The sequence below is a fragment of the Polyodon spathula genome, chromosome 31 (assembly GCF_017654505.1).
Source record: "Polyodon spathula isolate WHYD16114869_AA chromosome 31, ASM1765450v1, whole genome shotgun sequence".
In the NCBI taxonomy this organism is placed as follows: Eukaryota; Metazoa; Chordata; class Actinopteri; order Acipenseriformes; family Polyodontidae; genus Polyodon; species Polyodon spathula.
Genome location: NC_054564.1, coordinates 4586304 through 4607086, shown reverse-complemented (window position 1 = coordinate 4607086; position 20783 = coordinate 4586304). Strand labels below are relative to the sequence as shown.

Here is a 20783-nt window from a genome sequence, read left to right as displayed (position 1 = left end):
ATAAGTAATACATTTCTTGACAGTACAATTTTTGTGGGAAAATGGACCTTGACTTCCATTTGAACTAGAAGGCTTAACAATCATGACAAAAAGTGAATGAAACAGTTGACAGGAATATAGGTATTCTGGAGCCCCCTTTAAGAGAATCAGGCAGGACAAGTGTCACTCCTGCAGGGGCACTGGAAGAGATTTCTTCTGGATAAATGCACATATAAAAAGATAACAAGAACTGTCAATAAATAAAGAATAAAAAAAGCACTGGCTGCAAACTACATCAAATAGATGATTACATAACAGTAGTGGTGGATATTTATTAAAGATTAGATTATTTCAGTATTAATTTACTGTCTCCTTCCCTTTTTATGATGTTAGTAATAATTCTGAGTGGATTGTAATAACTCAGACACTGTGTTTTTGTATTTTTGGTAAGGCTCAGTTGCTTTCTTCTGAGTTCAAGAGCTGCTATTCTGTTCTAGTTACCTGCCATTAGAGATGTGGGAAACGGTTCCTTTGAAACCAGGTACCCGGTTCTTGCTTTGGAACCGATGAACCAGATCCAAATATCAGGGATCCAGTTCCTAGGAGTACTGATATGTTTTTAATAAAACTGATTATTAAAAGCATTCATTTCTGTCAAAATACTTTGATAACTATAATTGACACGTTCACAGTTAGAAAAAAAGAGCCTGCGATGTATTTATTACAACATTAAAATATATATATATATATATATATATATATATATATATATATATATATATATATATATATATATATATATAGTGATAGATCCTGCAACTCTCAAGGTTCGCTGCCCCTTTAAAAACATAGACCCAGACACAGAAATGGAATTTTGCAGCGCTTATGCGCACTTTTTAATAAACACAGAACACAAATAAACAAACAAAACCTAACTCCGTTTTGGAGCTCTGACTATACACTAACAGGTCCCTGACTAACACGCAGGACGGCTAAGCCATTTATCTGTCATAAAACAGCACCAAACAAACCACACCGGTTTAACACAGCACTTACTATACTTTGATTGCTCGGAAGCGGAGCACACCTTCTGCCTCCTTCTACTCAGCAGCCCCGAGTATACTGGCTGCTGACTATTTAAACCCTGCACCTGGTCCTAATTTGCAATAATCCCCAGGTACGAGTGACAATTAAACAATAAAATAATTAACAAAAATGTACAGTTGCACCTGTTTTTGGCAGGGAAACTATTAACCCCTTCCCTGCCGTATTTTAGATCCTCCCCCTTGTCTTTTCAAGACACCGGCCATTTAACGACCACCCACCCTCAAGTCCACAAATGTCAATTTTCGCCCTCTTCCACAGGCGGGCTTGAGGGTGGGCAGGTCCCTCCAGTGCTTCCCGGGAGGGACTGCGAACCAGTGACACGGGACCACACCGGGATGACTGGGGCGACTTCATCAATGACCGGGGCACAGGCGGCTGCAGGCGTGGGCAGAGGTCCGCCTCTGGGGACCGGCGCAGCCAACTCCAATCACCCAGGGGGAGTGAAGCAGTGACCAGGGGGAGCACAAGCAACGTTTCTTGGGGAGTGTGGAGTCGAGAACCAGTGGAGGAACTGTGGCCGGTGATGCAGACTCCTGGGTTCCAAATCTAGTCTAGGGAGGTCCAGACATACCGGCAGGGTGTCCAGTCTTTTGTTGTTAGGGGCACACATACTTTCTGACACCATAAGTGATAGATCCTGCAACTCTCAAGGTTCGCTGCCCCTTTAAAAACATAGACCCGGACACAGAAATGGAATTTTGCACTTTTTAATAAATACAAAACACAAATAAATGAACAAAACAGAAACAAAACCTAACTCCGTTTTGGAGCTCTGACTATACACTAACAGGTCCCTGACTAACACGCAGGATGGCTAAGCTGTATACCTGACATAAAACACAAAAACCACACCGGTTTAACACAGCACTTACTTTACTTTGATTGCTCAGAAGCGGAGCACACCTTCTGCCTCCTTCTACTCAGCGGCCCCGAGTATACTGGCTGCTGACTATTTAAACCCTGCACATGGTCCTAATTTGCAATACTCCCCAGGTGTGGGTGACAATTAAATAATAAAATAATTAACAAAAATATGCATTCGCATCTGTTTTTGGCAGGGAAACTATTAACCTTTTCCCTATATATATAATTTTCTTGGAGAATAATTCAGTCTAATTTTAGTCTAATTTCAGTCTTAATTCAAACTAGTCGCATGACATGAAGAGTTGATCGGCTCTGCTTCCGATTGGATTTGGGTAAAGTGAATTTTTTAAAAAGGTATATAAAAACACACAATGGCTTTCACTGTTGTAATAAAACCTTTATTTTGAAAATTGGAGATTATTGATTATTTTGTTAATTTTAATTATACAAGACGATTTCACAGATTGCACAACATTGTTGGAGCATCGTTTGTGTCATATCTTATATGTAGTCTCTGTCAAATATTTTTCCTTTTCCATTGTGTATCCTCCATTTTCTGCAGTCTACTATTTAACCCCCTCCTTCCGTTCCGAAATTGTTTTGGAACCGGAATCGGAATCAAAATACCCAGTTCCAATGACTGCTAATCTCCAAAAATCTCCTCAAATGCACATCACTACTGTCGGCGCTGCCTAATCGGGATCCTGATAATCGGGATTGCTGCTTAAATGGGATACAACTCCGGGTGACAGTTCTTCCCAATGCTAATTATGTCATTTCATTCAGATACAATATTTTCAAATGATGAATGGAGATTGCTTTTAGAGCAAGACAGGTTTGCGTAGCGCAGTGCAGGGAGTACGTGATTGCGCTGTGACTTGCGTAAACCACATTGAACTCTTGAAGAAGGAGTGGCCTCCTGTGGTTTCTCAGGCTGCTGTTGCAAAGAAAGCTGATGTGTCAACATCGCAGGTGTGATTAATTTTGTTTAGGAATGAAAACAACATGGACTTGTATTCTAAATGATGTATTTAACATTTAATCATAATGTGATGCGATTTCTTTTTTTTTTTCTTTTCACTAAGAATCCAAAAAGTGTGACTAAAGGTCGTCTCAAATGCCTCTCATTTAATTGGGACAGCTGCTTATTCAGGATGTTTTTCCTTCCCCTCGGCGTCCCGATAAAGCGGTGCCGAGTGTACCTGCCATAGATATACTGTATGTAACCAAGACCAGCCAGTGTCTTTATTGAAGTAAGAGCCAGCACCATCTAAAGATCTGTCACTTTGGAAATAAGTTCTTCCATAAGAAGGGACAAGGGCATTCTTTTCTTTTAAATAAATGTGTAATTGAAACATTAATATTCAAGGGTTGAATTTGAAAGTTGGTAGATCTGTTTTCAATCCAGCTATTGTTTACCTGGATATACCTACCCGTTTCAAAAGAAAGAACCTGATTCAGTTCCAAACAAACTCATTTACTCACAAATACACAGAAAACTATAAAATCAAATACAGGCAGAGACAGCTGAGCATTGTCTGGAATTTTCATTCCAGTAAGGGTCTGTTGTGTGAAGGAGAGACATCTTTGGGATTCATTTTTCATGAGCCTGAGATACAAGCCTGCTTGTCACCACCAGCTTGGCCCCTTGTTTGCATTTCGCTGTGGAAGTCTCTCTCTCGTGTTGGCAAGGCAGCTGAAAAAAAAACTAAGCAAAACCTGGGGTTTAGTTTAAAGGGACTGTCTGCTTCTCCTGTTTAAACAAATAAAGCTGGCAAATGATGAACTAGCAAATTGGTGGCACTCTGTTTCCTTTAGAACAAACCACACAATTATTCACTGTCTGCCAGCTCGAGTTATACTGAGCTTAATCCCTCATCAGCATATCACTACTGTATTCCTAGTTTTAATTTCTTTGTAACACAGCATGAAGTTTCTTGTTGTGCCACTTTAAAAGAAAGTTCTCAGTTTCCTTGCCTTTCATTTAGTATGTTACTGTTAGGAGTGTTTTCAGTGTCAAAGCATTTCATTGGCTGCCAAGGATGGCAGTCAATAGGGGAAGCAGTTGTGGTTGGTTAGTAACAGAAAATAAGATAATACAGGTGGGGACAATTCAACTTTCCAGGTGAAATGACCAAGAAAAAAAATTACCAAGAAAGTGAGAGAGTACTTTGAAGTTTTCTTTAACCTAGTGCCAGATATTATGTTTTAAAATGAAAATACATGATAACATGTATTTCAAAACAGCACAAACCAATATAGCGAGTGGAAGTGCAGATTCTTACAATTATTTTGTTGTAACCATCGTTTGTGGTTCAGTGGCAGGAGCAGGGGTTCCTCCCTAGTTCATCCAGCCAATCTATCAATTAACCTCCCTATTTAAGCCCTGAGTCGAACACTCATCCTCTGTCTTGCCTTTTGCGTTTGCGAGTTATCTTGCAGCACTGCAGGCTGCACTTGTCGTTTTAATTTCTGCCATCGTGCTTCCCTATGCGATGCTAGGCTTTCACTTACATTGTTACATTTTTTTCTGTGCATTTGGTTGTGACAAATTTTTATAGGAGTGGTTCCCCTAGTTTGTTTTATATGTGTTTGTTTTATATGCGTTTGTTTGGTGTGCTCTGCCATACCTGTCTCTGCTTCACGGTGTCCCTTATGCTCTGCCATACTTTGTGTCTCATTGTGCTCTTGCTTGTTTGTACAATCCTGAGCCTGCCGCCTCGGCACCGCTGACCCATTCAGACTTCAACACATTAATTGTTACTAAGATATTTCATTAGTGCTGTGCCCCTTATGCACACGACTGTGTTCGTTCTGTCTACATTAATTATGGCAGCATGGATTCACGACATCTTCTCATTCTGGCTTACAATAATTCACTATGCAATTTTGGTAATACATTATCTTACACAATTAGAAATTGTAGAAAAAGTCTGTCTCTCAATGCTTTGTTACCCTCCACCTTGAGTGGGCTCCAATAATGGTGCCTGTAGAGATACGTGCATTAAATTGGGGATAGCATATTCCACATATCATCGTGTTCTTACAACGCTGCCTATACAATCTGCAGAACCTTGACCAGGCAGTGCATTCAGCAGTATTCTTTTTAATCCTTCAACAGTAGCTGTAAACTCCCAACTGCAGCCGTAAGCTACAAACTCACTGTCGTGAATATAGCTCATCGTCAAGCAGTTGCTGGTTTCTGCTGCTAGGAGTCACCCATCTCCCACGAGTGAAATTCTCCATTCATGAGCCAGGTTCTTACAGATTTTGTGAACATAGTTATTTTAAAATGTTTTACATATTTGTTTTTTCCCGATCATCAATCAGTCTCTCTCCCTTAGGAACCACCTCCCCACAGTTACACCTATCCATTCTTCAACCCTGCCTACTTCACTTCCCAGACATTCATTCAGCAGACTCATTAAATTCTCTGGTGGCAAACAATTATGCAATAATTTAAATTATTCATTCTGCTTAACCTAACTATGCTGTTTTCTTCACATATGCTGTCTTAATAGCGACACCCATTCGCTCTTCACTCCATGATATCTATTCGGCCATGCTTCTTCACCGCAAACAGCTCCTTGGATTCTCTATGCACTTTACTGTTGGAACCTGTTTTTCCTCTCCCACCACCCCACTCCACTCCTGTCCCAGCGCTCCTCTAGAACCGTCTCCATCATTTTGGTGCAGCTTTAAGAACTGGTCCTTACTCTGCTGCTTTCCTCCACTACAATGTAACTGAAGCTCCAGTATCAATGTTTATCCAGTTCTCAACCTCAACTCTCTTCCTACATTCTCGCTCCTCCTATGCATTCGGCTGGTGTGCCTTCACAACCTTCTGCAAGCAAGATTGTATCTGCCCTGCATTCTTCAATCTCCCTGTCCTTGTTCATGCAAAATAGATAATTTACACAATTCAGCAACCTGATACTTGACAATTCATCCCTTCACAATCTCCTCACTGCACTCGCTCCTCCTATGTTTCTGCTCCAACTAAATTCTTCCCTTCACAATCTATTTGTTCGCACAAGATTTTATGGCCACCGCTCTCGCTTCATCCACCTGCTTCTCTTACTCAACTTGCTTGTCTTCCTTGACGACCTCCTGCAAGCAAAATCAGGTATCCCCTTCTCCTTTCAACCATGAAGTTATTCTATCATTCCTCATTCACTCATTCACATAAAAGACAAGCTGCACCTCTCACTGGGAACATACAAATCTACCCCCCCGTCCCCCGGGGGGGCCCCTCCCCTCCCCCCATTCCAGCGTATTGGAGTCGTCGATTTCATTTACAATTGGTCATAGAAAAGTGTATAGTCAATGAGAATATCAGATAAACAGTTTGTCTTATATCGATTTGGTCAAACAGTATGCTAGTATGCCCGGTAGAGGGGCCGGTCTCATCGCCCAGATGCAGGGTTTCCCAAAAAAACAGGGTTTTTTAATCCTTGAAATTAGCACTTCACACCACACGGTGTGTATATATATATATATATATATATATATATATATATATATATTATATATATATATATATATATATAAGTATAGTAATCATCCAGTATTGATTGTCACTAATTAACCTATGTTTCATTACTAGCTCTTTTTTTTTTGCATTGGTGGTGCAAATGCGGGGAGCCATGGGTCCTCTTTTGTAGGCAAGTGAGGCCGATCGGTTCAGTCTCACCAAGAAGTCAGCTCTCGCTGAGCCAGGAAGGCAACCTTGCTCTCTTTCTCAAATCTCCATTTTATATCACTATGTTTCCCTTGGGCGAAGCATCGATGCTCCCAGCCTTGGGAGAAGGCGAGAACCTCCGAGAAGGCGGCTCTCCCTGAGTGAGGGGGAAACCCTGTATTATTTACTAACATATTGCTTTCATCTATGCTAGTGTTCCTCTCTGGCCTCTTCTTTGCATGTTCATTTCCTTCACTCTTTCAGAATTCCTGTCGTTCCGCGTGGCTCTGTCTCTGAGGTCTGGCCATGCCAATCTCCCTAAATGTAGGCATTCCTTGTTAGTCAGTGCTACTTCTTGTAGTCTTTTTAAATGTGTCTGCTATCCTTAATTATCTTAATTTTCTGCTTAGGGGAAGTAATGCTTGCTACCCAGCCTTGGAGGACAATTGGTTCTGTCTCACCTCCATGAGTGCAGCTCTCTGCGAACCAAGGGGAAAGCATGTCATCTTCTTAAAGTCACAAGCACATAATTCCTATTTCATGACTCCTCATAGCCCTTGCTTGGGTCCCATGAATTAGCTACAACCACTTGAATGGTTGCAGAATAACACAGAAACATAAGTGAGGTCCATCTGCAGCGAAGGACCTCCTTTAATTGAAATTGTGTAGCAATGCTCTTGATAAGAGTCACCTTGGATTTGCTAACTTGTTTACATCAGCAAGGTGTCATGTAAAGCAGCTGGTTTGTTTTTGAACTCGTTTTTAAGACACAACCTTTATTCCTGTCAGCTGAAGCCAAAATATTTTAGCTGAAGTCAGCTATAATAATCTTATCACCTGTACATGCATTCAACCTTCATAGAAAGTTACAAAACCTGGCACAATGGTAAACATGCAGGAAAGTAGGAAAGCATGGTAAAGCATGGCAATTATAATAGGGATGCTATACTGTTAAAGAACTATAGCTCTGGATTACTGTAATGAATCTCCTCCTAGCAGGTGATCAGTTAATATCAGTATGTACTTACCTCTTGACTACAGTGCTTGCTTTGCTTTATTGGTAAGATGTTCGTCTTTGAAGCTTGTGTTTTACGGTTCATGTCCAATCCTTGCCTATCTATTCAATTCAATATGTCAATTCATTACAGTACCATGAATGGCAACATAACAGATGTTGCACCCTGGTGCTAATGTGGTTCCATGGTACTGCAATGGGTGACTAGCTACTCATTCACTGTGGTACCAGTGGTTCATTTGTAACTGTACTTGCCCTCATATGGTAACAAATCCTTGAATCGTTATATTAAATATTTTGCGGAAGGAAAGGCTGAGAACAAGATCGATTTCAGTATTTTATTTGTAAGCATACTTTATTACATTGAATATCATTTGGTATTATAAATGCAGTTTAGACATTCATATTTTTATTTGTGTTTTTGAGACAAAAAGAAAATAAGATATAGATAACTGCATACAACTAATTCAGTCATGTTCAATAAATAAGCGAGTGGGGACAGTAACACCGTCAAATTGTTCTATAAATGGGAGCCAAAATAAGAAACTCACCTTTTTTCTATTTATCTCGCTCTATAAAACAGGTCAAGGCAAAAATTGAAAATAAAGTCGGTTTCTCTGTGTTTTTGGCCAGCCTGAAGCCGTGACAAGTTTTTGGAATCATCTCAACAAACATGGATTATAAACAGATCTGCCAGGCAGGAACAGCAATCACAGTCCACCCTGTGGAAATTGAAGTTGTTTACACTGTTGTAAGAAGATATTGCGAGCGCAGCTCTGTCTTAGAGATACAAGCTGTTGGAAGCTTACAGCATTGAAACACAGCATGTTTTCATGCATTGCAACAGATGTTGCTTTTGGAATAAACCCTAATCCAAACCCACTTGTCCGCATCTAGTAGGTTTACACAGCTGCAGATGCCCATCTTTTTTTGAGCAGCAACACAGTAGTCCCCTAAGGAGATATATAATGTGGAAGATCTTCCAAGCAATGGATATGTGATGGCACGCAGTCCACTCCAGAACCATCATTTAGTCTCACTTCAAAGAGGAGGAAAATCATTATGGTAATAGAAGACACACCACGAATGCAGAGTACTGAAGTTCAAGGAGTTTTGTGTGTGTGTGTCTATATATGCAAAAGAAGATATATCTAACAGGAATTTCAAGCAGTGTGTTTTACAGCTGAATAACCTTAGATATTCTCTGTATCTGAAGGGGTCAAACGGGTTGTGTACGGGGACCCTTATGAGCGAAACAACCACAGGACTCTATCAACATTCACGGAGTATTCTGTTTATATAAGAAGGATCATTATGGAAAATAAAGTATGTTTGAACCTAAATTAAACAACTGAATTCAGAGATTCACTTTCCTTAGATCAAGCTCCACATCTGCTTAGCAACAATATGTGATTTGGAACATTGAGGTTTGCCTGATGATTCTGTTGTTTGATTTGAGAATGCAAGATAGATTCCAAACTGAAATCTGGTAAGAACGATAATCACAGGACAACAAAGACATTATTTGCTGCTAGATACAGTATCTCAGTGCTTGGTGTGTAATATATATATATATATATATATATATATATATATATATATATATATATATATATATATATATATATATATATATATATAGCATATAACAAGATAACAAGGATACAAGGATGCCTTGGTTGAAAGTATCTAAATGTGATACTGGTGCTCTAGTAGCTATTCTACTGTCTGTGAATTCCATTGAGGAAAGATTCTAAACTCCAATATCACCAAACACTGATAGCAGTTATAAATGCAGCTGTGAGCCATTTCACATAGGAAAGAACACAAGCCTAATCACTTATTAATGAGAGTTGCTCCAGCAACAAGATCCATGCCTTCTGCTAGATTAATGTGTATCATTTTAATCAGGTCTTGAATCATGACAGGCAAGTCAATCATATTTCAAGTAAAATGTTATCCAGCGTGAGAATTTTTCATGAGGATATATTTGAGTTTCGTTGAAAGAGCTCAAGACTAAAATCCCAATATAGTATGTAAGTGGTCAGAATGGTCCTATTTTAAAAACGCAGAGTGCATTATAATTCCATTGCTACAGTTAGTGTCATAGCTGCTTCTATTAAGTCATTTTAACACAGAAAGGGTTTGCATCATTTCAGAAAATCTGAGCTAGAAATAAACACAACTTCTACTTAATTTAAGGCACATTAAGACTTGTGTTAGATTCACTACTCACCATTACTGTTTGGAGCTGTCCAAAATATTGCTTTCAGCATTAACAAAATGTAATACTCACTCACATAACTTTGGGATAGAACCGAACAGATAGCCCTAAGTTTGAGGAACATGGATACACTTTCAGTCCTAGCCACCTTGCTAAGAACTCTTGTTCTTGTTGTAGGTCTGAAGATCCGGGAGGTGCTGATCAATGTGTCTCGGCAGCAGGTAGAGGATTTCCATGGTCCGGAGGATTATTGGTGCCTGTGTGTGGCCTGGAGCCACCTGGGCACCTCCAAGAGTCGCAAAGCCTCTGTGCGCATCGCTTGTGAGTATCTGCCACTGTTTCCCAGAGACATTTGGGACCCACAGCAGTGTTGGGGGAAGGATTCTATTTGTCCTGCACCCAATCCTGGGTTTTATCATTTTCACGTTGAGAAGTATTGCTAAAACGATAATGGCTATGCTAATCCTTTCCATGTTTACTGAATCTTTTACTGAATCAGCTAAGTAATCAATTGAACCCTTCCAGATTGTTTTTACTTATAAGGACAGGGTAAATAATTTAAACAAGCAAACTGGAAAAGAAAGCACAACATTGGAAAGGTAAATCTGTAAATTAGAATTATAACAAATGACCAGTCTCTAATCGGAAAAAAAACCCTGATAATTGGGTGTTACCTTGGTAGTTGAGCTTGTGAGCCCTCTACCTCCTGAGGTGATCCACGACCAGAAACTGAGGTTTTTTTTTTTTTTTTTTTTTTTTTAACCAGGGTACTACTGCTTAATTATTATTGACAGGAAGCAGTGAAAACTATTATTAAAGTGGTGCGGGTGTGTAGCGAGTGACTGCCATATTGAATAAAATAAATGCTCTGCCTTGCCTTGCAGACCTGCGGAAGAACTTTGAGCAGGACCCTCAAGGCAGTGAAGTGCCTATTGAAGGGATGATTGTGTTGCACTGTCGCCCCCCAGAGGGAGTGCCTGTGGCTGCGGTAAGTATCTCTAGGAGGCGCTGCTCAGTTGGAAAGATACAGCTGTCAAGCTACACAGGTATATTTTAAGAAAAGTGTTGGTATATAAAGTTTATCATAGTAAAGCATAACAAAGTGTAACAAAAGGATAGTGAAACTGTGTTAAAATCATAGGTAAGCATTGTAAAGCCCAGATAGGTAATGTAAGGCATATTAAAAAGCAATGCAACCATGATAAACTGCAAAAAATACAGTGTAGAAATGTTGTGTAAAATATCATAAGGGTAAACGAAACAGGGATTTGGCAAATGAGAACAACCCTTCTAAAACAGATGACAAAGGTCCTGAAAACGTCATTTCATTCTTCAAAAACAGGCTTTCACAAAACATTTGTTAGTACAGACCTTAATGTTTTATGAATAAGGCCTTATGTAATTTAACAGTGTTAATACCACCATCTTCAAATGTAGTAACCTGATTTGCTTTTGTTGGTGCAAAGTGTTAATTGACTGGTTTTGGTGGATAATAAAATTAATTTAGACCAATCTTTGTTTAGTATTTGCTGTCCAATATATGTAAACTGAACCTTTATTAAGGCAAGTCAAAAGGAAAAAGCCAGTGCTTGTGTGGATTGATTTTAAATTTGATTCACAGTTGATGCTGTGATGTAGCAGCGGGCATCTACTGTCTGATAGATACCCGCTAGATCTGGGAGCTGGCTGGCTGGTGCTACTGAATCCTTTTTTAATTCTGCTTAGATCATATCATCATTGCCGTGACTATTTCAGCAGACATTGACAAAGATCAAAAAGCTACAGACTATTCTTTACAAGTAAGCATGTCTAGGAACATGAGCATAGAAAGACGACATTAATAACGTGGAAACAACTCGGAGTTGTAGAAGCTGAACTTTACTAGACAAGATTGACATTAAATATTAAAAGAAAAGCTGGAAGCATGATGGTAAGGATGCAAGCTTCAGGATTCAGTAAAACAAGCTGAAGTACAGACATTTATTTCAGCAGGTCTATTCTACGTGCACAGTTTTCTATTAGAATGCAATCATGTATATTTGTTCTGCTTGCAAGTTGAGTTAGTTTAAATAAAGTGTTATGGCTATGACAAGAGATCATGTTTTTGCCGAAGCAATTACAAGTAACATGGACACAAAGCATTTATCCATTGCAAAGTACATTTTCTGTTTCATAAAGTAAACAGCCTGCAATTCTGTCTCCAAGGCAATGGCAGGTAGCAATACATTCACCAGCAAGTCGTGTTGCGCTTTTAATGCTTTTGTTTAAAATCAATAACCCTTTTAAAAATCATTAGCTCTGGAGCAACAACACAGTAAAACAGCATCAGACATGCCAGTGGATCTGGATTTGTGATGCATGAAATGACAAAAAAAACCATCCCCCAACTATAACTGGGACTGCCAAATAGGAACCAAAAATCTGCAGCATTAAAATAGTAGCATTTCTACTAAAGTCTTATGTGCAACAAGGTGCAGGGTGGCGGCCTTGCACACTGCTGGGCTCATCTGCACTCTGGGTTATATAGTTTTCAACCTCCAACATTACCAACACGAGCAATGACGTGCCTCTCATTTTATCAAATTTTGGATTCATATTCAATTACAGAAGGAGAACCCTGGCATGAACTTAAAGAGTTACCACCCTCACAGGAGCGTCTTCCTCTGGGATATCATTATCATTAGGCTTGCTCCTTTTCAATGTTTATTTTTCAGAGGGGAACATGGTGCCAGTTTCTCTCTGTACAGGTACAACTATTTGTTTCCTCTCTGAAAATTGTTTTCAGAATGAATGGAAGAAGCAGATGTGTGCAGTTTGAAGTGTCACAGCGCTGTGTTTGTTTTTGTGTGTGTCAGCTCTAAATAAATGACCCCGGTCTGCTGGGCAGGCCGCCCTGCTGCTTTAATGAGTGGTAGCTGGCCTGGGCTGCACACAAAACCAGAGGGCAATCTGACTCAGGGAGTGAGTTATTGTTGGAACTGCAGCTCAGGGTAATGAGAAATATATCGTATCTAATAAAAGAGAAAATGTGCTTACGAGGCCAGCATGTGTAGGGCTCCTCTCATAGATTAATTTAGATGATGGACTGGATCCTGGCACCCAATGCATCGATGACAAACACTGACGATGAAGAATAATCCCTTTAATTGTGTTGATGAAATAACACTGGGATGGGAAAACACATAAGTGAACAAGATTAATTCATCCATGTATTTGAGATAAGGATCAGGTCTGCTGACGCAGTTTTTTTATTTTGTCGGCTTGTTCATGTGTTCTTATTTGTAACCTCTATGATTGAGCAAACACGTTTTGTTTGATTTGGGAGCAGCTGCAGTTTGGCACTAGTAAATAAATAGATGATTTAGGAAAAAAAAAAGTGAAACACTTGCCATCTGTAGTGTGGTTTATATAACATCCCTGATATTTTCTGGTTAATCAAAGTTGCAGCTCCCTATTATCGAAGATCTGACAAACTTATAATAGAGGTCTAATAGTGGGAGCTCATTTGGTAAGGGCTTCTGTACTGAAGACAACACAACTATATTCCAAAAGAAGCTAAAACTAATCTTACCTGAGGGAGAGAAATTGTCACCTATCCTAAAGGATGTTAATAATAATCTGAAAAAGTAATATAATATGGATTACTGATTACTGGCTCCAAAAAGTAATCTGATTACTATATTACTTATAATTTGCCAACTGTTGATTGCACAATTTCCAGGTCAAGCAATGACAAGAAATATGTTACTTTTATCCCTGAAAAGTAATCTAATTACTTCTTCATATTATAATTTAAAAAATACCACGCTGTAATAAATTACTCAAAAAATAATCTGATTACTGATTACTGTAACTTGGGTCTTTAACAACCCTACTTTTCTTCCAAAATAATTGAAACACTTTGCAACTCAATTCCATAGCTGAGAGGGACTTCATGATTTATATTATAAGAAAATCTGGTTATTACCTTGGCTCAAATACATATGCAGGTGGAGCATCTAAGAGTTTAAGTACAACGTGGTATTAAAAACAGCAGTAGCAGGGAGAAGATGAATAAGGCTGTGTTGCCAATGACTGTGATTGCATCTAAGCAGAATATAATGAATTAAGTAGACCCCATTTGTGAGAACTGTTGATTGCTCACAGTAATTGGAACAAATGCAACAATTAAGGAAATGCATTCCCAAGCGCCCAGCGCATACTTGCTAGACTAATTTATATCTGTCCTTCTATTTCCACCATGGAGCTTTTCATCACTAGGCTTCAGTGGTGTTTGATGCCTGCATTGTGAGGCAAAGCAGGTTTAACTTGCACAGTTGGGCTAATTGTGCCGCCAGTACACGGGCTGATAATAGGTTTGAATCTGGCCTCCCAGCAATGTAATTATGTCAGATCTTACGCCATTTAACCTCCTCGTTGCCACTACTGCATACAGATTTGAATGTGGTAAATAAGCAGTTGAAGAAATGGATTTAATGCATGGAAATAAAAACAAATGAGATTAAAGGGAACTTTACAAGAACCATATTCCATAGCACTGTTAATATGGTGTAAGCTTCCCAGCCAGTATTCAACAGGACAAGTCTGCAAGGAGAAATACGTGACAATTTCTCAATGATTATCGTCTCCCTCGGTGAAATTAGGGGTTTGTAATCCAAGTAACGTATGTGTTTCCATTGCAATGGTCAGCTAATGGTTCATCTAAGGGTTTGTCAGGGTCATTGACAGGTATCATAATGGTATCCCAACTGCGTTTTACCATTTTGTTGTGTACTGAACTGAAACTACGACATGTGGCCCATCAGTTCTCGTCCAGTTCCTACTACCTGGTTGATCTCATACATTTGTCTTAAAGGATCCCAATGACTAACAACATGGCTATTTATTTATTCATTATATAAAGGTAAGATTAGTCTGGTTGATTATCACTGGACTCTCTCCAGACCACAATGTCCTTTGTGTATTGTGGGGACCACAATTTAACACAATATTCCAAGTGTGGTTTCACCAGTGCGTTATAGAATCTCCTTTGATTTGTCCTCTACACTTTTGACTATATAACCAAGCATTCTATTTGGGTGGCTTGGACAGTTGATGGCAATCTCACAAATTACTTCACTTCTCACCCTCTATCACTGAATCCAGTTTACAGAATCTCTCCTTACATTCTCACACATTAAACACTGTGAATACCCTTTATTGTACAGCTTATGGGGGTGGTTTTGGACACACAAATGTACATGAAGTAAATACATTAAACACAGAGGAGACTTGTGCTTTGCACCAGCACTTTCACAACACTAGAAAGAGGGTATTTTAAGTCACCTACAAGCACATCATTCAAACCCATTGACTCTATTGAAACTCTTGCCCATAGATGTTTAGTGAAGTAAAATAACTATTCTTCCAGTGCTTTCTCTCACCTCTCAAGTTCAATGATTTACCTGACAGCACCGTTTCCTTGGTGATCCCGAGATGAAGAAACTATCTGCGGTAGGATACATAAACAGCATTTGGCTGCTATTAAAAAGGCACAATGGTGGTTTCTCAGTTATAATGTTTACTTTTTCTTCACTGCATTCTCTGCCTCATTGCTAAGGAAGGGTAAATATTGTCTCAGGGAGTCCATAAAGAAAACTAGGATTGAAAAGAAGTAATTCTGAATTATCAGTAGCTGTGATTTATGAACTGTTACATGTAATGTATAAACTGAGGCAAGCTTGTGTCTTTGCCTTTGGGGGAGCTTGGCTGCCCACAAGGTCTGACAAAGTAATTGCTATTTACTATACGTTTGTGACACTGCAAAATGTGTACCTATTTTTATATTTTTTACACATTTTAGCAATATGTCATGCATATACAGTACATTGAATATTCTATAGGCAGCTTTCAAGATATTAGTGAGAAACTTAAGACCATAAACTTATTATTATGAAAACTTACAGCATCCTTTCACAAGAATTTAAATGTTCCTTTAGTATTGTGTATGCAATATTTTTAACCATAGACTGAAGCAGTTGACAGGAAAAGGAGTTCTCGTTCAGTATATCTAACCAAAATCACACTTTAATTGAGTTGCTCTTAACACAAATATAAGGCCATGTGTCTATATTCAGCGGTGTATAAAGTTTTGCATATGTGTGTGAAACACAACACTGGTCATGAAACATCACTAATTTACTATGAATTATACTGAGTAATTTGAACATAAAAATATAACATATATAGCTGTGTAAGAAATTAATATACTTTGCCTTTATCCTATGGTCATATTTTCCTATTATAATTATACTACACACACACACACACACACACAGACACTTTTGGAATTATACAGTCCTGATCATTTTCAGTATGGGTTCTCGCATCACAGTGTTTGACACCTGTTTGACATTTAATTTTGTTTTTGTCAGGTGGAATGGCTAAAGAATGAAGAATTGGTCAGTTCATTCAACGACGATAACATAGACACTAGGGCTGATCACAACCTCATCATTAAACATGCCCGGCTGTCGGACTCTGGGAACTACACGTGTCTGGCCAGCAACATCGTGGCCACAAGGAGGAGCATGCCTGCTACTGTGGTAGTGTACGGTGAGGCTGGCTGCTTTTCTGTATTATCTTTTCCTGGTTCTACAGATACAATGTCATGTATGAAGAACTACAACTTAAAGAAGCTTCTAATTCCATTTCCAACATTGTGACAGGTGACACTGACACCAATAGGGTTTTAAGTTTCAATCTTAGGCTTTATTCATATTTTATTTTTATGGATCCTCAAGATTGAAACTCACAACCATGTCACATGAGCACACAAAGTTTGTGCTGTTGCCAACAAATCAGCCAATAGCCACGTTATTATTATCGTATTTGTTTATTTAGCAGACGCCTTTATCTGACAGCACAGATATTGACTGCAGCTTTGACCTTCTAGACAGTACTGTATTAGTGCTGTATAACAAGAATGAAAGTGCTACTGGAATGGCATTATTGGGGCAATAGAAGCCATGACCATATCACCTCATAACTGGTTCCGTGGTTTAAAGAGTACACCTTATAGAGGGACAACACTGTACATAAAAGATGGGCAGTATACATGTTGTGCATATTATACAAAAGATTTAACTCGAGGAAGCTCAGTGCTGAAGGTTAAACGTGTTATATTCTGAAAGTAAGGGTAAATAATGTGCTTTGAACAAAAAGGCATGCACAACTTCTGATTTCCAGTTTTGAGTTTCTCAGTCCCTGAAGTCCAGTGCAAACAGTGCTATTCTGAGGACTAAAGATAACTGTCATTGAGAATGGGTCACAGATAACTATTTAAACACCGTACAGATCTGTCACCGTGGTACAGTCCTAAACTCTAGTGACAGTGCTATGGTGGGTGTTTCAATTTTTTTTTTTTTTGTCCACTCCCTGTATATCCACTCAGGTCATTGTTTAAAATGAAGACAGGAATACACAAACCACAAGAGGAGGCAGTAATGAGTTTATTATAAAAAATAATTAAAAAATGCATTAATCTGTAGCTTTTTAATAGAAGGCCTTTCAATGCAGCATTTGGTAATTGCGTTTGTGATTATTCACTTTGTTCATTTGATGAGTCTCGATAGAGTTTTGTGAAAGGGCAACAGCTATACTGCCTCCATGCCAACTGGTACACAGACCATTATACATAATGAATATAGTTATATTGTTTTGCTTTATGAAAGCTAAGTTAAAAATAGCTGCTGTTTTTTTTTTTTTTTAAACGCTTCTATTAAATTTTCAAAACACTTTGGAAGCAATTAGAGTATGTCTCATACTACTGCACAGCATTTAGTGATCTCTGATTACTCATACTTGTTGGAAAGTATTCTGTTCAATAGAGACAGACACACTGACAGAAAGAAATATACTACCTTCCATAGTGTAATCATTAAACTCTCCCCCTGCAACATTCTGCACCTAGTGAATGTAAGAAATACATTGGTAAGAAATACCACCTAGCCCAAAAGGAGTGTTAAAGGTATGTTGCAGGGGGGACAGGTTAATGGTTACACGTGGTGTACCAGCTTTACCAGCTTGACAACATGTTTAACGGCACTTTTGAGGACACAGGGCTCCTTCTGAGTTTTAAAAAGTTGGATGTAATGACTGATATAGAACATGATACAAAGTAACTGTAAACAGCAAGAAAAATAAATGTGTTATATTTCAGACCTTGTACCCCGTTTACCCTTTAAGTGAGAGAGAAATCACTTGTATGGCTAATAAATGTGGATGCTATTAATCAGAGTGTGACAGTACTCAAAATGTTATGATTTGGAGCTTGTCCCCATTCACTTTTGACTGGAATTTATTATTATACTGATCTCTTCTAAAGGTTTCTCAAAGCACAAACATGGCAACATGCAGTAAAGCATAGTGAAAGCATGGTAAAGCATAGGTAGGCATTCTGAAGCATGGTAGATCTGCTAAGTTACTGTGCAAATTGACCGTGGTTCAAGCGATAATAAAGAGAGGGTGACTTTTCCAGGGAAGATAGTGAGCGAGTTTGACTGAAGCAGCTGCCTTCTCTTCTCTACAGTGAATGGGGGCTGGTCATCGTGGACAGAGTGGTCAGCTTGTAATGTCCGCTGTGGAAGGGGCTGGCAGAAGCGGTCCCGGACCTGTACGAACCCAGCACCCCTCAATGGGGGGGCCTTCTGCGAGGGCATGTCGGTGCAGAAAAGCACCTGCACTGCCCTCTGTCCAGGTAACAAGCACTGTTTTGCTTGAATACACAGGAATATATTTTACTGATTTTGAATGCTGCTCTCAAGACATCAAAAGCCAGATTTCAGAATATTCCAGTACATCTTATTTTAAGTGTCATCTCGTGCTTAGGGTCCATTATCAACTGACAAACATTCTAAAGACACGGGTAACGGCATAAACGACATATTGCTACGTGACTTATAATAAGTTCATATGTATAGTTGATCCTGTCTCATGGTTTAAAAGAAGAAATGTGTGTACTATAAGAGACAAGGTCAACTGTAGGTATTAACTCATATTATGTTAAGGAAACCGACATAAATTTGAAGCAGTTCTTTGCAATAGGAAACATTGCTCTTCATCAATAAGTCAGACAGGACATTTTTTATCCACAAATAAAACGTGAAAACAGCTGTACAGATTTGTTTTATACATTAAAACAACAATACAGATGTGTTTTCAGATCTCTACAGGCAGTTGATTTAATACTGTAAAATCAGGAAGGGTCCTACAAATCCTAATTTCCATTTGCTCATACTTGGGCTAATAATGTCTGGTTACTACAAAGGAGCTTGCAGTCAGAGGCCACACGCTTTGAACTCACTGTGCCTTAAAGCAGTGTAGGGCAGTGTACACAGTAGGGGAAGAAAGCCTTGTAGTAGACAAGCTTAATATCACAGTGCTCCTTAATCTCAGGGAAGCGTTTGAGTGCATTTACAAAAAGTCAATTTATGTTTTTACCACCAAAATAAATCACTAGTGATGTGCACATCATATTACAGGAGGAGAAGAGGTTGTGGAGAAAGTAATGCATGTAAAGCAACACAATATACTTCTTCTAAGCACTTTTGCAAGCGACGTTCCCAGCAGGCTCCAAAGATAAAAATTTACATTTAAATTAGTTGTGAAGGAAGCTTGAAAGAACCAACCGTGGCCCAGTACATGCAAGAGCAGAGTAGGCGACAGACCTTTGTGAGAATTGAATTCCCACTTTCAAGATAGCTTGAAGACTGGTTTCCAGTGGTCTGTACTGGCTCTAATTAAATCTCTCCAGTAACTGAATTTGTTAGTAATATACTGTAGAGTTGCATCAGTCTGCTCCGTAAAGTGAGCACAGAACTGCTCTTGCCTGGTTCTACTCCTACATTTGCTGATCGCACATACCGTGTGTCCTTGCGTGGCTCACCCTCTGCCTCTTGCCTTCTGTCCTGGGACCCCTCCTGTTTTCTCTCTACACCCACTCCCTGGGTTCCCTCATCTCCTCCCACGGCTTTTCATATCATCTCCATGCTAATGATGCCTAGATCTTCCACTCCTTTCCCACCTCTCGGCCATCTCCTCCTGGATGCAATTGCATCATCTCAACCTCAGCCTCTCCAAATCAGACCTACTTTTCTTCCCGCTTTCCTCCCCCACAGCTGATCTATCTCTATCCTTCTTCAATCCTCAACCCTCGCTCCCTCCTCATCCACCAATAACCTCTGTATAACCCTTGACTCCTCCCTCTCCTACTCAAAGCACATCTCTACTCTGGCACGCTCCTGTCGCTTCTTCCTCAGCAACATATGCAGAATTTGACCCTTCCTCACTGACTACATGCAGCGCCTAGCTTTGGCCCTGGTACTGCCCCGCCTTGATTATTGCAACTCCCTCTTTTTCCTTCATCGTTTCTTCTATGCTACACCGCTGCTCTGCTCTCTGCACTGGCTTTATATCGCTGCTCGCATCCAATTCAAAACCCTTGTACGCGCCTATCATTTCTCCCTACACCCATTCTCATCTCCTCCGCTCCTCCACCACCAGCAGATTAGCTGTACCCACCCCCCACCCCCGTTCCCAGGCTTACAGAGCCCGCTGCTTCTCTACTCTTGCCCCTCAGTGGTAGAACGACCAAGCCAGATATCAGGACTACTCAGTCCCTGACCACCTTCCAGCGCCTCCTCAAGAAACACCTGTTCAGACAGCATCTGTAAACTTCACAACTCTCCACTATACTGGACTATATGGCACCCAATTGAAACAGTACTTGCATCAGCTTGTACTTGCACTAAACTGATCCATACCTTGCCGTATTCTTCTACTGCTCTTAATTATAACTACTTCCTGTATCTTATATTTGACTTTACTCTTACAGGTATCCATATTCACATTTTTTGTATAAGCAAATGTTTTAA

General features: G+C 39.5%; 1 protein-coding gene across 1 annotated transcript in view; it reads left to right on the top strand.

Annotated features, from left to right (window-relative positions):
* Positions 1–20783, top strand: part of LOC121303003 (netrin receptor UNC5D-like) — a 263953-nt gene that overhangs the window by 183002 nt on the left and 60168 nt on the right. Inside the window, exons 3-6 of the mRNA XM_041233393.1 lie at positions 10048–10191; positions 10755–10858; positions 16284–16464; positions 18440–18607. Of these exons, the coding sequence (XP_041089327.1) occupies positions 10048–10191; positions 10755–10858; positions 16284–16464; positions 18440–18607 (597 nt within the window). The remainder of the gene's footprint in view (positions 1–10047; positions 10192–10754; positions 10859–16283; positions 16465–18439; positions 18608–20783) is intronic.